At 44.4% G+C, this 24,030-nt stretch overlaps 1 protein-coding gene across 2 annotated transcripts; it reads right to left on the minus strand.

Annotated features, from left to right (window-relative positions):
- Window positions 1–470: 470 nt before the first annotated feature.
- On the minus strand, window positions 471–24,030 carry LOC104963709 (filamin-C). 2 transcript variants are annotated; one of them, XM_010792333.1, is made up of 47 exons: window positions 23,285–24,030; window positions 20,444–20,692; window positions 18,976–19,073; window positions 17,718–17,868; window positions 17,390–17,508; window positions 17,166–17,243; window positions 16,917–17,079; window positions 16,547–16,747; window positions 16,283–16,384; window positions 15,532–15,669; window positions 15,231–15,357; window positions 15,005–15,141; window positions 14,719–14,912; window positions 14,519–14,632; window positions 14,270–14,413; window positions 13,877–14,000; window positions 13,459–13,619; window positions 13,254–13,344; window positions 12,953–13,122; window positions 12,527–12,644; window positions 12,183–12,445; window positions 11,461–12,058; window positions 10,848–11,021; window positions 9,885–10,047; window positions 8,805–9,133; window positions 8,573–8,696; window positions 8,252–8,408; window positions 7,979–8,168; window positions 7,869–7,892; window positions 7,515–7,756; window positions 7,307–7,406; window positions 7,052–7,192; window positions 6,810–6,938; window positions 6,516–6,689; window positions 6,239–6,403; window positions 5,900–6,103; window positions 5,635–5,787; window positions 5,417–5,539; window positions 5,064–5,312; window positions 4,650–4,922; window positions 4,200–4,337; window positions 3,927–4,042; window positions 2,995–3,127; window positions 2,706–2,882; window positions 2,367–2,585; window positions 1,759–1,986; window positions 471–1,174 (listed from the first exon to the last, which is right to left on the minus strand). In XM_010792333.1, the coding sequence occupies exons 1-47, from the start codon at window positions 23,658–23,660 to the stop codon at window positions 987–989; spliced, it is 8,229 nt and encodes a 2,742-aa protein (XP_010790635.1). In that variant the 5' UTR covers window positions 23,661–24,030; the 3' UTR covers window positions 471–986. The 2 variants fall into 2 exon arrangements, with proteins under 2 accessions (XP_010790635.1, XP_010790636.1); XM_010792334.1 differs by lacking the exon at window positions 16,283–16,384.

The following is a 24,030-nucleotide window of genomic DNA, read 5'->3' on the forward strand; positions in this document are numbered from 1 at the left end:
TTGTGTTGAGGATGGAGTAGTTAATCTTCACTGGGAACAATGGAGATTTCGTTCTGGTGTATTTTGTTGAGCCGTAGATTTATAAGAGAGCTTGACTATGCTGCCATCTTGTGATTGCATCTGCACAAGTACAGGATGTAAATGAGAGGACTGAAATGACTGAATGTCCTGGATTGCTTCATCACTCTAATACTAAGCAGTAATGTTGAAATGATATGAAATGTATCATGGCACACTCAGAATATTAAATGCCTTGGAAGCCATCTTTTAGAATACCGGTCAGATACTCATTTGAGCAACTCTTTGATCAGGAGAAAATATCCTGAGGGCTGCTCAGAAGGCAGAGCCAGCAGTGGTCAGAAAATAGCTGCATGATGAAACTGTAAAAATCTGAAGAGTGAGAAATGCCTTCTGCTGAATTGGCAAAGGCTCTGCCAGCGCTGTGAGGAGTCAAATAAATGCAATCAATGTTGTCTGGAAAGTTAGCAATTCAATCTTTATTAGGTCTGCAAAGACTTACCAAAAAATAGGTTAATATAACAAAAATCAATATCTCATTCTTAAACCATACAAAACCATATTGCATCACACTTTAAAACTGTTGATTACTCCAACATCTCTGAACAGTCATGTATGATGACCTTCGTTTACAACACAACAGAACAGAGAGAGGAAATGTTATGGACCGAGCAAAACATCACTCAAAGGCTCATAAACTACGCAGTCTGCCTTTACACCGCTGAATGATGATGCATGCTTGTAAATGTCATGGAGTTAATGCAAAACTTTGGCACAATAGATATTCTGACATCAAAAAACTGTAAGCAAAAGTCCCCGCAGGTTTTAGTGCATGTTGAGCAAATTGTAATCTGCTGAAGAGCAAGAGAAGCACCGGAAAGGAAGAACCGGATCGATGCGTGCACAGGACGAGAGAAAGGTTGTGGGTCAGTGGAGGGGACGGGACGTGGCACTGGGGCAGTTCTTTTTTAGGGTACAACCACCTTGTAAGGGCTGCCGGGGATGTTGTCGTCGCCCCATTTGACAATGACGGTGTAGCTCCCCTTGTCCTTGACGGTGTAGGTGACGTTATATTGCTTGTTGCCCATGTGCTTGACATACACCTCCTCACAAGGGGCTTGGGGTCCATGCACCCCGACCATCAGCATGTTGGAACCTGGATGAGAAGTAATAGAGGGTTTAATGATTTTATGATTGACAAATGGGTTATTTTTATCTTGAAGATGTGTTTATCAAACATTTTATGCAAGCAATGGATGAAATGATTAAGTATAATGCAAGAGGTGTTGCTCATAGTGATAAACCCATCTCCGTTTTGAGCACCAGGAAAAGCGCTTTATAAATGTAATGTATTATTATTATTATTCTGTTCACCAAAGCTCTGCATTTCAGTGTCTTTTAGCTCTTTGTTTTGGATGAAACCCTGTAACTGTAAGGCTTCGTTTACCAATACTCATCCACCCTGTTTTTAGTCAAGACAAAATGTATGCTACCTGCCCAGCACCAAACACCAAAAATGTCTGAATAGTGGCGCATTAAGCCGCTGAAGAGCAAGATGTATCGCTCTGGAGATGGAAAGAGGATTGAAAGTCTCTGGTTGCCAAAAACAGGACTCAAACTAATGACTCGTGTGAATGTTAATTGTTTTTGTGTCTGCCCGATGTTCATCCAGATATTTGACTTATGTTGGTAATGTATGAATATAAAGTATTTTTTCTTTTAAGTGGCAGATAATCTCACCTGCTTTGCTGCAGTCAACTGTGAAATTGTTTTTCTGTCCAACCACAGCCTTGGAGAGCCCTGCTCCACGACAAACCACCACGCTGGCATCAGATGTCAGCTTCGTTGAGGTGGTGGAAGAGGAGGAGCTGGAGCTGTAAGCACCGCCCACTTTGGAGGTCTTGGTGACAGTTTCGACCAATACAGAGGAGGTCTCATGGAGGCTGTGTCCCCCTGAGAGCCGGGCTCCTGTAGCACAAACAGAGAGAGGTTATCTAATGTCATCAAGACTCAGTCTGTGATACTAGAGAACAAAATGAAAAATATTTCATACCACTTTCCAATAAAGTGAATTTCCTACACTCATGGGAGTTTTTCTTACTCTTGAAAGTATTTTATGTCGCATTAATAAATGAAAAGGGAATTTGCTAGTAGTGACAGCAGGAGTATTTCATTGCAGTGCCAGGGAAAGACAGTTTTTGTGTAAAATATACACTGAGTTGAGGAACGAAGATGACATAACATTTTCCGGACTTCCTCGCTTTTATCAGAGGAACATTTGTTTCATAATCGAGACACTTGTCATGTGAGATCCACAGATCAGATGGGAGAGTGACTGTCAAACAGACCTGTGATTTTGGCTTTGAAAGGGCTGCCCACTATGTGCTGTGGCCCTCCATATTTAATGGTGATGAGATAGTTGCCGGGTGCCATGGGTGTGTAGGTGATCTTGTAGCCTTCAGGACACTCCCGGCAGTCCATCTTGACCTTAGATGGCCCGTCGATGTTGACCGATAGAGTGGCAGAGCCTGCGTTACAGGTGTTGACCACAAACTCTGAGGGCGCGCCTACAATGTAGAAAAAGATGAGAAGATTTCTTAATTATTGCACAACATTACAGTGAAGCCATGCTTCGTCATCAGCTACATTTTTAACATAATGGAATTTGTGGTGGTGGTGATTCCTACCAGTGGTCCCTCCCAGCAGCCCAGGGCCGTGTGCTGTCACCATGCCAGGGTCTCCAACCAGCCCCGGGTCTCCCACTCGCACGTTAAAGGGGCTTCCAGGAATGTGGCATCCGTTGAACTTGACATCTATGGCGTGAACTCCGTTCTCCCGTGGAATGAAGCGGATTGCATTCTTGTCTGAACAAAACAAACAACACAACTGAGTAAAGTACTCTTAAATGACAGATCTAAAAAAGAGAAACTGAATATAATGAAGTCTACTTTTCACTACAGGGAGGTTGGTGCGTACCGCTGTCAAGCTCAGTGACATAGCATTCTTCAGAAGAGCCGGAGGGGGTGTGAACTTTGGCGTCAACCACACCTCGAGCCCCATTGCGCTGCACCACGAAGGATGCCTCTTGATTTACCTTCAAGTCCTTCTCCTGCAAAAGATATGGAAGAATATGATCAGAATATATGTGCGTGCGTGTGTTTGTTTGTTTGTGTGCCTGCACCTCCAGGGAAACAAAGTGTGTGACTCATCGTGCCTGAACTAGAATAGATTTAACGGTTGGGTGTAAGAGGCAGAAAAGGTCATAGTTTAGAGCGAGGCGTTTAGTGTTTTTGCCCTACAGGCATACGAGCTGTCCTGCCTGACATAAGAGGCAGTACGACATTGTAAACGTTGGTCTGATATTGCACTTCATCCGGCTTCAAGTGGTAGAAAAGCACTCTGAAGAGGCATTTCAGCCAGGTAAAAATATATGTTTGGAGCATTGTTGGCAATTGTAATGGAAACTGAAAGCAAATAAAACACATATCTGTAACGCGGAGAGCAATATTGTGAGCTGTCACAGGTATCTATAAAGAAGTCATTATCTTGCACCCACTGTTTTCTCGCCGTTTTCCTCTCAGTCAGAGACACAATTGACAACACAGACACAGAATCACTAAGACTCGCTGCCCGCCCACACATAGCACAGCTTGTGATGCCCAACATTAGCAAGGGACAGTTAATCCAGCCCTTCATCACTGGCCAGCATCACAGTATTATCGCTCCAACTCTGGCGTTAAATTACACTTCAAGGGCGAACTGCTATTAGACAGAAATATCTACAGCTACTCTAACAATGTTAAATGCAATCTGTTTTTTAAACCTGATATGTTGTGACTGCATGTGTTGTTTTTGTTTTTATGTTGATGTGGCTTTGGTTTTCTTTGTGCATGTGTGTGTAATTTTACCTGAACGCTAGTAACAGTGAACCTGCGGGCCTCGTCTGACAGCGTAGCAATTGGAACGATGAATGGACTGTCAGGGATGTGCTCGTTGTTGAACTTGATTGACACCTCGTAGTCACCTGGGGAAGCAGACAGATTATTAACTTTCACCAACAAATGAACTGTAAGGAAGTATGAAATAAATATTGAAAAGTTTAGCAGCTTAGAGACAAAAAACACTTTGAAAAAATGTAAAATTGGGGTCTTTCTACTCTTTGGGGCAACAAATGTTTTTACCTGGTTCCTTGACTATGTAGGAGACGCCGCAGGATCCATCCTTCCTGTCCTCAAAGGAGATTTCAGCCTTGCTGGGACCCTCCACAGCGATGGACAGACCGCCAGCACCTGCCTCTCTGGTCCAGATACTAAATTCAGCTAGAGAGGGGGAAACAATGTTGGTGTTAACATTTTAATAAATATTTGAATCATGTGTTGAATTAAATCAAGCTTACTATTTTCTTAATTAAGCTCTACTTTCTTGATTTATATTGTATTACTTATTATTATGTGTTTTATTATATTATATGTTATTTAGTGTCCTTTTTGTCCTCTTCTGCCTTTTTTCTTTCCCTATTTCAGTAACACGTGTCTGTCCTATTGTGTTGTGATGTTATGGCAAATTGAAGGAATTATAAAAAATCAAGTCGTAATCAGTATTTGTAGAAATCTCTTTCTCCATAAACTCACAAGGTGCTGCAGCCACGCCTCTCTCCAGACCAGGTCCTCCGGCACGGACCTTGTGTGATCCTCCCTCCCCCATGGGCCCCACAGTAAACTGGAAGGGGCTCCCGGGGACGTGCTGGCCTCTGTACTTGACGTTGACAGTGTGGGGTCCCATTTCCTGGGGGATGAAGCGCACGCTGTAGGTGCTGCTCCCTCCATCAACTAGGTCAGCATCCACTGTTTTCCCACTGGGGCTGGTCACCTGAGCCGTCATGGCCTGAGAGCCACTCTCAACTACTATGAGGAAGGAATAACCGCAGAGACGACACTTTAGGATAGACATTTGCAGAAAATGTATAACAGATATCTTTGAGAAAATAGCACAATTTAAGCCAAACTATTTTCAAGCTCAAAAATAGGGTTTAAATGTGGACTCACCTTCAGGTCTGGCAGTGATTCCAGCAAAGCTGCTGAGGCTTTCTCTGCCCAGAAAGTCTCCAAAAACATCTCTGAAGGGGCTTCCCCCTCCGCCCATCTGGGTGCTCTCCTCCACTCGGACCTCCCTCTTGGTCTCTCCACCCCGGGTTTTGCTGATCTCCGTGCGTTCAGTGCGGGAGTATGTGTGGCTGCTGCGGGTGAAAGTCCTGGTCAGCCTCTCCTGAGCTGAAACCATCTGGAACCAGTTTCCTGAAGCGTGAAAAAAAGCAGTGAGGATACAAATGGGAGTACATTTATTTGATGGTGGTTGACCGCTGCCTTGTAACCGTTTCTGACTGAACTCATGTACCCACCTGGGATCTTGAGGTTAAGGCCGCATGTGCTGCCCACTGAGGCGATAGTAGACGCCTGTCTCTTTCTAGTAATACTCTCCTTCATCCTTCCTTCTCCGGTCACCTTCACTGTGAAAGGACTTCCTGGAGGGCAGAGAACAACATATATACCGATTTATTTTATGTTAACATGTCAAAAGATTTAGCATTTGTACATTTTCCAGTAAAAAGATTCAAACCTGGGATGTGTTTTTCAGCAAACTTGATGTTAACGATGTAACTTCCAGGTTCTGTTGGACAGTAGGTGACCCTGCAGGTCCCGTCCTCCACATCTTCACAGTTGATATCCACTTTGCTCGGACCCTCAACCGACAATGCTAGACCTCCATAACCTGAAGGATTAAGAGAAGTACAGAGAGTAGTTAAAAAAACGTATGTGTTGCCTTTGTACTTGTTCTGACCTCGCTTGCTGTAAAGGTGAAATATTCCGTCTCTGAATCGTACCTGCATTCCTTGTATCCACAAAGAATTCAGCCATTTCTAAAGTGTGTGCCTCTGTCAGGCCTTTGCCGAAAGCCTTCACTCTGCTGGCCTCGCCAATCTCTGACTGGCCAACCATGATTTTGAAAGGACTGTTGGCAACGTGCACACCATTCTTCCTCACGCTCACTTCATGCTCGCCAACCTCCTTAGGGGTGAAAGAAATACCTGCAAGAGAGAGGGGAACAAATCAAGAGAAAGAACCAGAGAAATAAAATCGAAAAGCATACAATGAATCAAACACTGCTTATCTATGTTCCACTCTTCCTGTGATTTTGTTTATCTGGAAAGAGAATATCTCACCGAGGTGTCTGTTGGGCAGCTTCTTGAGCAGGCAGGGCTCCTCATTGCCTGATGGCGCTCTGATACTGGCAGTCAGAGAGCTCAGATCAGTCTCTGCGATCTTCAGGGACACGTCAGCCGCTGTGCCGACATTCAGCTGAGATGTCCTGGTGATGGCATCATCACCTTAACATAAAAAAGGTGGTTTAGATGTTTGTCAACCCCGTAAACCTGATTTATTATAAACACATCCACTATAATGATCAACAGTAAATAAGTCAGTGATTTATTTTCTCACCAGTGATCTTGGCAGTAAAAGGACTGCCTGAAATGTGCTTGTTGTCAAACTTGACAATGATGTTGTAGTCTCCAGGAGCTGTGGGCAGGTAGGAAACAGTGCAGGTGCCATCTTTGTTGTCCTTGCAGGTGATCTCGGCCTTAGACGGACCCTCCACTGCCAGGGACAGACCACCTGAGAGGGGAGGAAGAATAACACGTTTTTACTTTTCTGCTGAGTAAGGTAAGGGTTAACTGTATTAACACAAATCCACTGGGAAATAAGAAATAGCTGTCAGGAAATGAAGTATAGTACCTTCTCCTGCATTCTTGGTGACCACAGTGAAAGTGGCAGCCTTGTTGACCATCCCGTAACTCAGACCTGGGCCATAAGCTGTCACCACTCCGCTGTTCACAGCATCCACAAAGAACTGCAAAGGACTTCCTATAAGGGATACAAAAATGTATACAGACATTTTATTTAAGAGAACAAAATATATTCATCATATTTAGAGTTGGAAACGGCTTCCCATCCTCCTAAAATGCTGTGATTCTGACCTGGAATGTGGTTTCCTTCATATTTAATGTCCATCTCGTGCAGACCTCTCTCTGTGGGCTGGTACTTTATTGTGATGGTGCCATCCTTATTGTCAGTGATATGAGGGCGGGCAGTCTTGCCTGAAGGCATCCGCACCTCACCTGGAAATGACAGCAGTGTGGGGAAATGTCAGTGACCTAAAAATATGGTTGCGACAATGTGTGGGTGTGTTTGTGTGCAGGATTTTCTTTCAGTTAGAGTGGTTTGTGTCACACCTGTGATTTCTCCTTGCTGTGGCGTGAAGGGGACGAGGAAGTTAACAGGACGGAAGAGAGGGTCCACGGTATCACGGGGAGCGACTGGCTCATTTGTGGCCTGTCAATACAGAGAAAAGAAAAACAGTTGGTTCCATACAAGTAAATGTCAGAGCAAAAGCGCACCCAGCAAACAACTGTAGCATCTTTTATAAACTCTTTTACCCACCATCACATGGAAGGGGCTCTTCGGGATGTTCTGTCCCCCAAAGCGGATTGTAATAACATATTTCCCAGGTTCGGGGGCTGTGTAGTAAATGTCAAAGGTCCCATCGCGATTTTCCATCACGTCCATGTCCAGCTCCATCCCTTGTGGGGTCTGAACCTTACAGGTCACCTTGCCCTTCCCAGCAGCCTTTGCATCCACTGTGATAACTGTATCCTCAGAGGTCTGCAGCTTCTGAAGATTTGCTGTTGAGGAAAGAGATAATAAAGATAAAGAGTAAGTGCTAAATAAATGCATTGAATGTGAGATTTTTCGAGCAATCGGTCTCATAAAAAAACCAAAGTCACTGTTACTCACACACGCCATGACCTCCGATGGAAACTGGAAAGAAAAAAATGGCAATTTTGAATATAAATAATTAAATGTTTATTTATTAGACCACTTAAAGATCACAGTGGTTTTCTCACCTGTGAGGAAACATTTGCTGGCATCTCCTGTGGGCAGGGACTGGATGCGGTAAGGGGAGTAAGGAATCTCGTCTCCTCCATATTTAATGGTGATGGTGTATGGGCCAGTGGAGTCAGGAACATAGGAGACGGTGTAGGTGCCGTCCCTGTTGTCCTGGATGGTGGCATTCTTTGGCTTTCCCTCAGGGTCCTGTCAATACATTAAATTAAGTTGCTTTAAATGGTGACTTATTGTTAGAAAAATGATGATTGATGTAAGGTAGCTGAACCCACCAGAATCTGCACAGTGAGCAGTCCCTCTCCAGCATCACGAGCATCGATGGTGAACTCAACTGGCAGACTTGCAGACACACCTTTTGTGTCTAGACCGGGGCCGCTGGCGCGCACCTTACTGGCGTCATGCCCAGGCTGAGACATCACCTTGAATGGACTTTAGAAGAAAGACAGGGGAGAATATCAAGTTTAATTACTAAAGGGAAAAGAACATTTGCTGAACTTCTTTTTCAAATCCTGCCAGACAGAGTGGAACTTTAATTAAGACATATATCTGCACATTCCTGGCTTAGTGGGGGGATTTTTTAAATTATACCGTACCTCTGTGGGACTTCCTGATCTGCATATTTTACAGCTACAGTGTAAGGGCCATCCTGAGCTGGGGTGTAGTGAACCGTGTGGGTGCCATCGCCGTTGTTCTTCACACCAACTGGCTCCACAGTACCTGGAATTAGGACATTTTAGAATCAATCATATAATGTAAAGTTGAAATGCTGTTATTTGTCAGCTTAGAGAAGACATGGATTTTTAAATATCAAACGCATGATCTCACCTGTTGGGCCATAGAGTTTGACATCCAGTGGGGCCTGTCCAGCCTTGGTACAGTCTGCGGTGAAGGTCTGAGGAACATGAGCTCTCACTCCGGTGCCCAGACCAGGACCGGAGCACTTCACCTTGGTGGGATCCACGGGGTCCTTCACTGGAACCCGGAACGGACTGCCAGGGATCGGATGACCTCCGTAGTTGATGTTGACGTCGTAATCTCCGGTAGTGAAGGGGATATATTCCACACTGCAGCTGCCATCTTTATTATCCTTGCAGGATATTTTTGCTTCCGATGCTCCTTCGATGGTCAGGCCCAGGCCTCCTGTACCAGCACCCCTGAGAGAGAAGCCAACGCTTTTAAATTAATTTCACAAATGTCTCTTTTAACGCTCGTCATGCCAACGCATTACCATACAAGGATTACCGGCTAATATAAGTCACAACCATCAAAGAAACATTTTAATTTATTTTCCACTCAAAAATGAATAGTTATGTAATTAATGCCGTCACAAAAAGGATCATTATTTTTGGAAAGTTACAGTTCATTTGCATATTGTTTAAAACAAGCGCCTGCTGCCGTCTGGCAGGCGTTACCGCAGCATCCGGACTAAAACCACCAGATTCAGAGACAGTTTCATACCATAGGCAATAAGACTGCTAAACAACTGAACTGCTGAAACAACATCCATAACATTCATCTGTTACCTAGTAATTATTTATCTATTTCTCTAATATATCATTCCAATAACTTGCATATAGACTCTTATTGCACTATTTCTTCTTTTTGTATTTACTATTTACTTGCACTATATCTTTCTGTTTATCTGTGTTATTGTGTTGCACTGTTGGAGGAGCCTGTGACCTAAGATTTTCATCTGCATAACTACACCGTAGCTATGTTCGTATGACAAAATAAAAATAAAGAACCTTCTAACAGAAAACCTCCCCTCCATGATAGTGTGTAATACTTTAAATCAGGACCTTTGGAAAACATATACCTGATAAAATGTATATTAAAACTGCATAGGTCGAACTGCATAGATCGCAGTGAGACAAAGTGAAAGTGGAGGATGTGATTCAACAGTACCTGGTCTCCACAGTGAAGCAGTTGGGCTGGTTGGTAATCCCTCCTTCCAGTCCCGGTCCAAAGGCACGGACCCGTGTCGGATCACATCCCTCCACCACCGCCACTCTGAAGGGGCTCTTGGGCACCGGCGCGTCGTCATACTGCACCTCGATCAGATGCATTCCTGCTCACAAACAGATACACCAGTTCAATGCCTGCTGCCATACCTCTCTGCCTGAATGTTCTCAAAGCAAACAAATGGTTTTCTGTTATTGCCACTTGCTTTTAATTATGAGCCAGACAAATTCCCTTTTAGGGACACAAACATCTGTTTATTTAAAAAAAGATCCAGAGCGCAGACGCTTTGGTGAACGTACAAGGCGTTACATCTGTTCCCTATTCATTATTCTGTAGCAACATTTTTTTTTGACAGAGCCCTCTCAGTAGGCCTATATGCCAGATTCCCAGCAGCACTGCGATGATATTAGAGCCTGTCTGGTGGTGGAGAAGTGCTCTGTGATCTCTTTGCTTTGTGTTATAGGTCTCTAATAATATCCCCTGTCATAGAGCTGTGCTCAGGCAGCCTTCAGCACACATACCTGGCTGGTTAAGAGCTTCTGTTCAAGAGCAGACTATTTATAAAAAAGAGCCTCTCTGCTCTCTGCCCCTCACATCATTGCTCTACTGCATCATTCTGTATTTATACCCCTCTCTTTCTCGTTCTTTCTATTCCACCCTGCTGCCTTATTCCCAAAGGGCGCCTGTAAACAAACACCTGTTAGAGATTGTCTGTTTTCTCTCTCAGACAGCTGCCTATAACTAAAATCCTCTTTCTATTTGCAGCAGTTTAGGTTTGTTATGTTGTACTTTTGACATACTGTGTACATCTTCAACTGTTGTTGTTTGATGCCGATGTCACTGCGTGATATTCTAACCGTGTGAATTAACATTGTTAAATCAGATAAAGTAATATTGTTCTCCTACCATCCTCGAATGCTGTGTACTCCACTCTGTAGGTGCCGTCTCCCTTGTCAGTGATGAAGGTTTCTGTGTTGGTGTTGGAAGGGCTGATAATTTGAACCTTCACATGAGTTCCTCCCGCCTTGTTGAGGGTGCGAGCATCGACGATGAAGTGTGTTGTCACTTCTCTGAGGACCCCTTGAAACAGAAAAGCCCTTCAGGTGATTTGTTGCCAAAGACAAACTAGACCAAGAGGCTTCGGTCATGTTAAAGACTTGACATTATAAATCCTTGTAAAGAGATTTTTCTTAACTACTTAAAGTGCACACTCTGGCTGCAGCTAACAATGCAATGTTTTCTTTATGGCTTCATCTGTTTACTATTGTTTGTTTAGTCTAAACAAGGTGACATCTCCTACGTTTTCAGAACCACATTTCAAAAGCTGTATCTGAATAATAATAATTTAAGTTTGAGAAAAAGCTACCGGCAAGTGTGGCATTTTGCTTGATAAATGACTTCAGCTGCTTTCATAACAATTGACTAATGACTAAAATAAATCTTTCTTTAGTACATACCCTAGGTGTATTAAAACCTGGCACGAATGCCAACACATTTTTATGCTTAGGTTCTTAATTACCTCTGGGCTCTACTCCTGGCCCGTAGACATGCACCCCGCTGGTGTCCACTGAGGGCTCCACCTGCAGCACCTTGGGAAACTGGGGAATCATCTGGCCACCATACTTGATTGTGATGGTGTGTGTGCCATGGAAGGGTGGGGTGTATGTGACAGAGAAGGTGCCCTCAGCAGTTTTCTGGATGTGAACTTCAGCCTTCGTCCCGGTCTCTGACACAATCTCAATGGTGAGCTCAGCGTCGCCCGCCCGGGTGCAGTCCACAGTGAAGGTCGCTGGCTCTCCGGCCTTGGCCTTCTCCAGGCCCGGCCCGCTAGCCGTCACCTTTCCGGGGTCCAGGGCTGCGCGCACTGCAGCTTTGAAGGGAGAGCCGGGGATGTGCTGCTCCGCAAACAGGATGTTGATAGAATACTCCCCAGCCTCGGTGGGCAGGTAAAACACTGAGCATGTGCCGTCCCCGTTGTCCTGGCACTCAATCTTTGCCTCGCAGGGACCCTCCACAGTCAGACCCAGCCCACCTGCACCAGCTCCCTTTGTGTCAATAGTGAATGGAGCTGGTTTACCCACAATGCCTCCCTTCAGGCCTGGGCCGAAAGCTCTCACCTGTGATGCAACAGTCAGGTCAGTTTTTGAGATATGGTGTATAAAACATCAAATATTTGTAGGTTTCATGAGCCTCGAGCATTCCCACAGTGCAGAACTACAAGAAGCTTTTATGAACTTTTACCTTGGAAGGATCGGCAGGCATCACAGCTTCAACCCCAAAGGGGCTTCCCATCACCGGGTTGCCATCATAGCTGACTTCAACCTTGTACTGCCCCTCCTCTGGGGGAATATACTTCACACCGTGAGTGCCTTTGGCTTTGTCTGACTCCAGCTTGCATGGGATTGGTCGGCCTGAGGGCGAGGTCATCTTCACCCCCACATTCCCCTGCCCACCAGCGCCCTTTGTGTTTACTGTGAACTCCTGATCCTTTCCAACCTCCACTTCTGCAAGAAGATGAAATGCTTTAACTGCTGCATTTAACTTTCTACATAGTAAATGCAAACGTTTTGTTTAGTGTAACTTACTCGTGTCTAATCCCTCCACTTTCACCTTTCCAATATCCAGTGGTGGTGACACTGTGATGATGAAAGGGCTCTTGGGAATAGGATCTCCTCCATGAGTGACTGAAATGGTCATGTTACCCTGAAGGCACAAATGGAAGAATGAAAATTAATGGATTTGAGTGATTCATATCAAATCAAATCAAATTTGATTTATATAGCACATTTATAAACGATTTTTGGTCGAGCCAAAGTGCTGTACATATAATAAAAATAGCCTACAGTAGAGACACTTTACAGCTAATACAACAGCACAGATTGTTCAGAATATCAGTATGAGAAAAACGACCCTCTATCCTTAGACCCTTACATCGTACAAGGAAAAACTTCCGGAGAAAACCCACATATGAATAATCTCTGTAATGGGCTTCAAACTGAGGCCTACTGTACCTGTAGTAGAGCTGTGTACTTGACAGTGTAGGAGTAATCGTGGTTATCGATGATCTCAAAGTCACGAACCGCCTCTCCTGAGACTGATGCTGTGAAATGCACCTCAGGCTTGGCCTTGCCAGCTCCCTTTGTGTAGATGGTGAAGTGGGTTGGAGTGCCCACCTCCACTCCTGAAAAACACCCGTGTTTTGTCAGTGCTATCAATCCTAATCCAATCATCAATCATTTCTATTACTTCATAGAAATGTAGAATGTGGTTTCTGGTCATTCTAAATAAACTATTTCATGGAGTGGATCTCACCTGTCTTGTTGATTCCGGGGCCCTCTGCTCTCACTTTACCAGCATCATGGGAAGGATCCACCTTGACTTTGAATGGACTGATGGGAATTTCCTGAAAGAGTCAATCATAAAATAGTCATAAGAAAGGACTGAAGACCAAGTAATATGAAATTGAAAATTCTACCTCACTCATCAGTCTGTCTTTCACTGGGAATTGTATTCCTACCTGGTCAGCAAACAGCACCATGATGGTATATCGGCCTGCACCGGGGGGAGTGTACTTGACAGTGAAGGTGTCATTGTCATTCTTGATGATGTCAAAGTCGATGTCAGCCTCGGCAGGGCCCACCACCCCTGGGGCACACTTGATTCCAATGCTGATGTCCCCTAATGGTGCATAGCAGCGAGCATAGTTCAAGAAGGTCATTCAAAAATAGATGATCTGAATAAATAGACACAGTCGCTCCATTGCCTACAGCTTTAATTCAAGTACATTTCAAATAAACTGCACAGCATTGCTTATTCTGTTCATGTGTTCCTTTTATATTTTTCAACATCCCACATGGTGTAGCACTTATTATAATTGTGAACTAAACTCAGAAGTGTTTTTGTACCTCCTACACCATCTCCTTGTAAATGCTCACCTTGACCGGCTTCCCCACAGTCCACCGTGAAGTATGTTGGCTCGTTAGCCTTGAGCCCCGTCTTCTCCACTCCGGGCCCATAGACTTTGACTTTATCGGGATGACAACCCTCTCCAACCAGCACCTAATGAATTCACATCGTACTTGAAGCAAAAGCAGTTGGTTCAAGTAGAACTGCTGCAGTACTCTTACTTCATCCATAATTGCTCGAGTATCATTATATTTAATTGACTGAATTTCAAAGGAGCAATGTTATATATATATATATATATATATATATATATATATGTGTGTGTGTGTGTGTGTGTGTGTGTGTGTGTGTGTGTGTGTGTGTGTGTGTGTGTGTGTGTGTGTGTGTGTGTGTGTGCGCTAGTATATTATCATTTGCCTTACCCTGAAGGGGCTGTTGGGCACGTTGACATCCCCCCAGGTGATGATGATGGTGTGTTTAATGGACTTGACAGGGGTGTACACACAAATATATGTGCCGTCTCCCTTGTCAGTTATCTTGATGTTCATGGTGCTGCCTTCAGCGTCCTTTGTGGGTACAAAAGCATGTCAGATCTGCTCTTTACATGCAACATCAATGATGTGTTCCCATAAATAATCAATGAAGATTTCACAAACTGGCTCTCTACCCACCTGTGCGTATATTTTGAGGTGACCTTTCCCAGCCATGGTGGCATCAATGGTGAATTCAGTCGGTTTGTTCACAATGACGCCAGTTGGCTTCAGGCCTGGACCAAATGCTTTCACCTGCAACATGTTGTTGTTTTAATGTATTTGTTGAGAATATGGCAACCTGCTTTTATATGATGTATATTTCAGTGAGTGGGAATTACCTTCTCAGGGAAGACGTCATTGGCAGCAGGAAGGATGTGGGCCATGAAGGGGCTGTCTTTGATGTCCTCGTCATCACAAATGACGTGGACAGCATAGTCACCGGCCTCAGTGGGCCAATAGCGCACATCACAGGAGCCATCCGCCTTATCATCACACTCAATCTTAGCCTGTGATGGGCCTTCGATGGAGAAGCCTAAACATTAAGAATACAAGTTTCACAGTGAGAATTCTTTTTTGGATCCACTTTTCTTCTGAAAGAGCTGATATTATTAGCTAATATCTCACCTAGAGTTCCAATTTCAGTGCCGATAGCCTCTACAACAAAGTCTGCCGATTTTCCCACCATGCCAGTCTTCAGACCAGGACCCCAGGCCCTCACCTTCTGAAAACCTGCCTCCTGACCAATCTCCACTTCGAAGGGGCTGCAGTACACAAGAGTACACAATATAACCAACTACAAATGTGAATGCGAATTGTTAAGGAATAGCTTAAGGCAGCTTTTGAAACTTACCTGCGTGGGATGGGCTGGCCTCCCCAGGCAATGCTCACTGTGTATTTACCAGGCTTAAGTGGGAGATATTCACATTCATACACACCGTTTCCTGCATCTCGCACTTTCACTTGCTGCTCTGCTCCAGCTGAGGAGGAAGAATAAAATGAACATGGATACTTATCAAGGCGTAGAGACATTTTATGCTTTTAGTTTATCATATATGAGAATGTTACCCTTCAGATAAAAACCCAAACAAAGTGAATAGTTGTAAAGATGTATGAGGATGAGTGATGCAAAGGATGAAAGCTGTCTGACTCACTTGGCCCTTTGACTGAGACGCTCAGTGATCCATTGCCAGCTCCCTTGGTGAAAACTTTGAAGTCTGCAACCTCCTTTACCCTCACGCCTTTGGGCTGAAGGCCTCTGCCTGTAGCTCGGCATGCATTTGGGTTTATTGCTGAAAGGAATAACAAAAAGTGTTAGAGAGAAATGTTTAACAAAGCAATAATATCGATAATAGCGATAATATCAAGCATTTTACAGCAATGTTAGTAGCAAAGAAATTCAAATATCCAATGCAGTTAGGATTCCTTAAAGTTTGACAGACAGAACCTGCAATCAGAAAGCGTGTTGCAGCACATAATACTGAAATGCAGAATGCTCAATAGCATATTGACACATTTGAAAGCATCGAGGGGGCGTCTGACAACATTTCAGTCAGTCACTCCAAAATGTTGACTGCAGGCTTAAATCGAATGCTGGTTGATGCAAACGTAGATGTGATAAACAAACATGTCAACAGAAAAGCAAAGACATTTAACAAAGAAGAACATGGACAGAAATACAAAATGGGAAAATGTGTTCCACATTGCATTTCCTCTCTCACGGAACATAACAAAATCATCAAGCTACAGGACGCAGGAAGTTGGAGCAGGCGACCAAGCTCGGCGTTGAGCCGCGGCACTCTATTCTTACAGAAAGCACAATCTGCAGGGCGCGGCAAAGAGAAAATGTTTGGGCGGTTCTGGCTTAGCAACTGGCACAAGCTCCTCCCAGGAAACCATACTAACTTGGGCGGCCGGGTTTATGGGGGGGTACCCCCTTTCCACCCTTCGCTCCAGGGGGTGTGTGCATTGACTGAGGGGCTATCTGCAGAGGAGCAACTGGAGGAGCTAAAAATGACAGATAGGAATGGTTACGGTCTATACTGGGAGAGTGTTCCCAGGGGAAATAAAAATGACTAGATTGTGATTGATAGATCACCCTGACATTAACAGCATGATAAGAAATCTGGTTTGTCTGACACTAATTGACGACACAGACAGATGGCTCACCCTCTGCGATGTTGACAGTGAAAGGGCTCTTGGGGATCTCTTGGCCTGCAAACAGTACGTGGATGGTGTGAAGCCCTTCAAGCATGGGACGATAGGTGCAACGGAAAACACTTTCGCCCTTATTCTCCAGGATGAGCTCCACGGTGTCCTTTTTGCCCTGAGGATCGATGATTACCACACTTACATCACCATTACCAGCACCTGAGTGTGACAGGAAAGAAATTAGTTACAGTATCACAGATTGAAGGATGATTTATCTTCAGTTCCCTCAGAATATTTTACAGTTTATTTTTACTTTGTTTGAAAATACTGCAAGCCTCTCATCAGATCACATGCTTGTTATTGACGCTTGTTATGGTCATGTACTAACCAGCTGTGTAGATGTCGAAGTAGGTGGGTTTGTTGGCCACGTTGCCTGTAGCATCCAGACCTGGTCCCCTGGCATGTACTTTGCTGGGGTCGCCCAAATCCTTCGCTACATTCACTGTGTATGGACTCTTGTCAATGTCTTGACCAGCAAACAGCACTTTCACCTAAAGAGACAAAAGCAAGACAAAGTTAAGACACTTTAAAGTTATTTGACCGTGTTGTGCTGAGTGATGTGTGGACCTGCTCTTACCTTGTGAACACCTTCAACTTTGGGAAGATAGGTGACAGTGTATGATCTGCTCTTGTCCTTGTTGGGTTTAACCTTAGCCTGGAGAATAAGAAGTAAGAGAGGGTTAAATTAAAGATTAGATGCTAGACCGATTTTGGCCTGGTGTGTCAGGGCCTTTACTTTGCAAAACTCTGCAACTTAGCAAGATTGTGTGAGTTGACTTGCAGGCTTTTTGTATAACTTGCCTCCTCTTTGTGTCCCTCAGGATCCTCCACATAGACCAGGACCTCCCCACTGCCAGCTTCCAGAGTTTCCACAGTGAACACAGCCGGTTGCATTACCTTGTTGCCATGGGGCTCAATACCTGTAATGTAAATACAGAGACACAGGATCTGGTCATATATTCTGCAACACAGTGGCACATCAACTAAAAAGCTTTCTAACTTTTATTATCCCCTAGGTATACTATCCATGCCCTGTTTTTCAGGACTGAGTAGTTATACATTATTCCATATACATTTATACTGTTAATATGAACTTTTTAAAACTATGCAGGTGTTCGTGGCTACCCACCAGGTCCATAGGCTTTGGCCTTGTCTGGGAAAAGCTGTTTAGGCCTGAGATCAGCGCCGGGCTTCAGTTTGGCCTTGGGGAACTGAGACAGGTAGGTCATCACAGAGTGCTCATCCACATCTGGGTCCACAATCTCCTCAGGGGCAATCACCTGCAGCACAAAAAGACAATCAGCATATCAGAGGTTAATAATGTGTATTGTGTTTTGATTGAAAAGTACAGTCAACATATAAGGTCAAGCTCAGTTTTCATGTAACATCCTAAGAGTATTTTGAACTGTAAGAAGGGTATGGTTTACTCTTTATAAAGCGTTCCCTTATTAAGCATAGTGCAATAGGATTTAACAAGGATTACATTTATTTATTCCCCCCACTACTGACTCCTCGCTCCCTTCAAGCACTTGTTTGCCTGTCTATCACAACGTGGCACAAAGCCATGCACGGCGCTGGTTATATTTAACCCCAGGACAGCAGGGTTAAGGATTGTTGCCCTCAATAAGCCAGCCAGGGGGATTTATCCTGAGCCAGAATTTTCCCACATCTCCTTAACACCACACTGCACTCCAGCCCCCAGGCCTGTATACATGACATACACCCCCTCCCCCCACCCAGCTATTTTACCAATTCTAAGCCTCATGGAGAACAGCTAACCCCGTGCCTTAGACCAACAAGTAAACAACCTACATCGAGCACATTACAATACGGAAACTCGGAGTCTTACAAATGGGAGTGGAAATATTGCACCCCCGCTCTGTTCACATTGGTATTCTGATGAGCGCACACCTCTGTTTCAGCGGCTGGCTCGGGAGGTGTTCAGAAAGCTCATACCCCCACAAATTCACGAACTACTCAATAAAGCTACAAACTCGCATACTGAGAGCCACAATAAAGTGAATGGAAATATTGGAAGTGTGATGGGTAATAAATATTTCATGACACCCTCCAGCATGATCTCCCTGGAAAACACTGGGCTCCATTTCATACACAGTACTGCCTTTTTTCAGTTCAGTGTTGCCGCGCCAGTGTGTGTACATGTGGTGAGTTTTCATTTGCAAATGTTTCTTGGTGCTCCATTTTAATTGCATGGTAATGACTTGTGTTGCTGAATGTATTTCCATTGAGTATGGACTATGTTGCCACCTGAAGGTAGAAACGAGACATGCTTGTCTTGTTGTATTGTCCTGTGAGATCAACTACACCCAGATGAACCAAAGCAAACTAAAAAGCACTTTGTCAGCAACATCCATCATGAATCTTACCTGAGGCACACCCAGCCAGTCGTCAGCCTGTTGCATGGCTTCTCTGGCATTCTCCACAGGATGGTTGGGGTCCCATTCTGCCCAGTCAGGACACAAACCTAACGGAAAGCAAACAGGAAGATTAGACAATCCTGCACAATGCAGTCAGTGTTACACTACTGTTGCTATAATAAGGGCACTTGGGCTGTCACTACTATCTGTCTAACACCTTCAACTACAACATGCATGACCTTACCCACACTGCTCTGCTCCTATGAAGTGTGACAATAAAGGTCTTACGCTGTGCTATCGCTCAAGAAGCACTAGCACTTTCACTAGGGCTGTAGCTAGCCTCCTCCAAACTGCTAATGCCTAAATTGGATTAGTGTTGCTGATGGAGTGGCTACTCACTCAATAGGCCTGTACAGGCACACCATAGAATACTATCATCCAATTATTATTGACACTGGAGTTAACCCAGAGCCCCAAAGTTCATAATGCAACATCACTGCAATACCCCAAGAAGCAGGACGTATGCCATAGATTGTATGTAAGAACAGAAACTGTGTCAGATAAAACATTTATGTATTCCTGATCTGGCCAATTAACTTGTTTTTTTGTGTATCTGCATTGAAAGCAGAGCTTGTGTGTTTTTCAGAACGGAGTGAGTTTCGTCAGTAACCCTGCTGTTTGGTAATAGCTGATGAAAGAACAGAACCTTGTATGGTCAGTGCTGCTGCACAGTGTTTGAAAGATGCATCTCCAAAGATCAATGGCTCATATAAACACAGTAAAAGTCGGAGCTTTGCACTCCTCTTGTTACTCCTCCACCTTCACTCTGTGATGCACAGCACGGATAGGACTCTGATGTTCAATGTTTGAAGCAGAAGCCTGAACTGGCTATGGCTCAAACTGTGGCCTTGTGGCCCTTGGATCTGTGGCTTAGGCACCTCCCTGTGACAGATAACTCTGCATTTTGATGCGGAGCCAAGCATCCCCCCTGACAGAGGAGGAGGAATGGTGCCCAAATTTGGGGGTGTTGTGTAGCAGCAAGGCTATAAACACTAAAGCAGGGCTTGGGCCTCAGGGCCCGAAACAGTAAGAGGGAATGCTTCAGTCATTGTGGGACAGCTGGCAGGGACGTCCCCCGGCCATCAGCAACCCCTCTACAACCTACTGACACTAGCTGCTCTCCAGAGACAGCTAACACACTGACATCTGAATCTGTGTGTGTGTGTGTTTGTGCCATGAAGTGTGTGGGAGAAATACACTCCTCGTTTCTATATGAGGAGCAAAGGAGACAAATTCTCCTGAGAAGGTGATACTGTTGAAGGTGACACTCTGACTGACACATGCCTGACCTCAACCTCCATAGCAACCAAGGAAAACCACTATACAACAAGCCCTCAACAGGCCAGGCACGTAGTCTGACTCAGCACTTACTCCACCCAGCCTGTAGGCTCAGCTGGTGACACCACACACTTCTTACCAGGGGCGCAGTTGTCGACCAGAGCTCCCAGGGCTTTGCCGTCCCGCCAGTCACGGTTGAAGTTATGGATGGGCAGCTGGGGCACCTTGTTCTGAATCCAGCCCAACAGGCGCTGTTTGGGGGTCTGCTTCTTACTCTCCTCTTCATCCTCGTCGTCCCACATGGGCATGGAGATAGAGTAGTGGAGGATAAGAGTCCAGATAAGACCCAGGATCAGCTTTAGATTCCCATCCACAATGGCTTTGCTATCTGTAGTTGGACAGAGACAAACATGAGGTTTAAAACTTCCAAAATGTTCACACCATACACCATGTCGTACATTTCTTTATTATATACTAGTTAACTGCATTTCATTGGTGAGGGCACTACACTCTAATAGTGAATGGTTTCACATAGGCAAGTCCTAAGATCTAAACCTTAAATGTATTTTATCAGACTAGTCTTCCCATGCTGTTCTACAGAGTGGATCAGAAATATAAACAATGATGATTGACTGCTGAGGAGACAAGAATTTAATGCTTCTCTCTGCTTCCCCCGAGCTCCTTTCTCTCAGACAGCTGTCTGGCTGAGGACCCCTGACAATCTGTCATCCAGTCACAATGGCACTCTGAAGACAGTGACAGCTGAGGATGTGTGGAAGTGGATCCCTCTCTGCATAAAACTCCACTTGGATTTCAATTACGTCCAAAACTTGTAGCGCAACAGTGTGATCAATCAAATAGTTTGTAGATTAGATTCATTGACAGCGAGCATGCAGCTCATTTCCTGAAGGGCTCTGAGGAAAAGTTTGTCAAATAGGCTATTTCACATCCACCTTCATTTAGGTGTTCAGCCATTTAAACAAGAAAACCTCTAAGGAGCGTTTGACTTTAATATCTACTAATCGAATAATCTTATGTGATACACTCCACTTAATTCAGTAAGACTTTAATAACAAAGGGACTTTGATGCCAGTTGTTTATTGAGAGGTTGTTTTTTACGACTACGTGTCTCTTCATAGATGACTGCCTCCTATCAGAGGGAAGTGTTTGATGTGTCACTGTTTGACTGGCGCAGGCAGGTGGCACGACGTGGCACAGTGTGTTGGTTTGGATCCTCCTGTGTCCTGATTTAGGGGCAACTGTGTGCTCAAAGAGACATCCATCAGATGGTATCTAGTTTCATAGTGTGACACATGTGTGACTAAGCCTGAGGGGAGATTTTTTTTTTAAGTGTCTCCAGGTCACTGTAATGAGAAAGCCATTATCTTAAGAGGGCCACACGGATGCCGCATGGAGGGAGAGGCTTCTGGGAAATAAAATGCCAGGACTTCTGTTATGACGACCTGTTTCATTTGGACCTGTTGTGTTTGTCAGTACAGCGGGGGAAATACTGCCAGTAACATATTTAGTCCCAGAGGCACTATCATAGATACACACTGCACACTTTGAGATTAACTGTGATGGTGACCTTTGCCCTCCTTTAACCAGGACCCTGAGATTTGAACAAATATTAGATTCTTCTGATCAAACTGTTTGTCGAATACAAAATTAATCACAGACTATTTTGGTAATGGATTTAACAGAATGAAAATAAGAAAAAAAGTCTAAATTCAGAGATTCTTAAATATGTTATGGTTTCTTTACTCCGCTTTGAGAGTAATAAGATTATCTCTAAGTTTTTAGGAAAAAGGACAGCCAGGACGTCACTTAAGAAACACTGAGAACTAATCATTTGAAGAACAAAATACGAAACTAATAATTGAGTTAACAATAAAAAATACTGGTTGACGCCCTCATGTCACACACCAATCAAATATAACTCTCAGTGTATGGCGGTGGACACACTGTGGCCTTCACAGTCCACCGGCCAAAGCCTCAGCCGGGAATTTCTCTCCAGTGTGTGGCAGAGATCATCAGTCACCAAAACAGAAAAATACCCTGTCAAAGTTTTAATAACCTTTCTTCTTTATGGCTTTTCATATAAGGCTACTAGTTTCTCGCCAGTTGTAAAATATTTCTAAGAGGTGGCATTCTGTTCGCTCTTGTGGGATAAAGTCTATTTCTGACTTTTGTGTGTGACACATCTTTCCACAACAATTTACTGTAACTTCAGCTATCCGTAGCACAGTCTGATCCCCAAATCCATCCAGAGTTAATCCTCACCTCACACGAGCTGCTGATGGCTCAGGACAGCAATATGCTGTCAGTGCGGAGCCTCATTGAGTCGTTGTGACCCCTGACCTTTCGCTACAGTGTGTGTGTGTGTGTGTGTGTGTGTGTGTGTGTGTGTGTGTGTGTGTGTGTGTGTGTGTGTGTGTGTGTGTGTGTGTGTGTGTGTGTGTGTGTGTGTGTGTGTGACTGCCGTCCCCAGGTATAAATCGTGTCATTTTCATTAGCACAGGCCTAGCAAATGTCCAGCTCATAGTTTACCACATTGCTGCAGCAGGATAATGCTTATGAGAATATTATAGAGCTTTCAGTCCTTGGCCCTGACTCAAGTTAATGACCTCAGTGGCACCTCTGCAGTAACTTTCCAATAAGCTGATGGCCCCAGCTGCATGCAGCTTTCCAGGGGCCTGTGAAACCCATGTCTCACTGCTGACTGACATATGGGCTGATAGCATGCAAAGAGAGTAGCCGCACAATATGAGTGTGTGATACATTTTAAAAAATCCAAAGATATGTGGTCATGGTTCAGCTTTTAAATATTGAACCACATCATCTTATTAAGGAGATTATCAATAACTGTCATACATTTTTATAACTGATTCCTATCTAATGTAGCTTGGTAACTATTGATATATTGCCCTTTAGGTCATTTAACAGTGTGTTTTCTTCACAAGCCAAAAATTCAACTTACCAATGGAAACCAGTTTGATATGCTCCCTTTCCAGAAACTCCAGTGCCACAGACACATTTTCCAGTTTCATCTGGCGGAAGTTGGGTCTGATGTGGTGCTTTCTGTACATTTTCTTCTGGCTCAAAACCTCCAGGAGTGAAATTAGCTTCAGCCCATCAGTAAATTCCCTCTGGAGATCGGTGATGGTCTTGTTGACGCACTTGAGGTGCTCGTTGCACCACCTGGTGAACGTGTTCTGCTGAATCTTCTTCCAGGGCGCATCTTCGGCCAGGTCCTTCTCCCCGGCTGGCATCTCGTCGTCCTCCTCTTCCCCAAAGTCTGTGGCCTGGTAGTACTGTGGAGGCGGCTGGTCGTCGCTGTAGTTGTTGCTCATCATGGTGGCGTTTTCCGTGTCCACTTTTATACCTCGGTGACACTTAAGTGTTGAATTGTGCGCAGAAAACTTTAGCAGGAGGACGACAAGCGCGCTCTCGCGGAGGAAAGTTCACCCTTTGGAGAGTTCAAAAAGCAGCCTAGAGATTTTTCGGATGTACTTGCGAAGAAACCACTTATGTCAAGACACTGATGGATTAAAACATCCGATGGACAATGGGCAAGGCAGCAGGTCGTCCGCTTTTTTTAATTGGCACCCTCTTGTGAAGTCGTTCCTCTCTTATAGCTCCGAGGAGGATGTCGGTTTTAGAAAAATGAAGTCCCGCGGCAGGTGAGCTTGAGCTGCACTGTTAAAGTTGACTCGAGCGTGTTTA

Source organism: Notothenia coriiceps, unplaced genomic scaffold (genome assembly GCF_000735185.1).
Source record: "Notothenia coriiceps isolate Sejong01 unplaced genomic scaffold, NC01 NC01_scaffold00036399, whole genome shotgun sequence".
Taxonomy (NCBI): domain Eukaryota; kingdom Metazoa; phylum Chordata; class Actinopteri; order Perciformes; family Nototheniidae; genus Notothenia; species Notothenia coriiceps.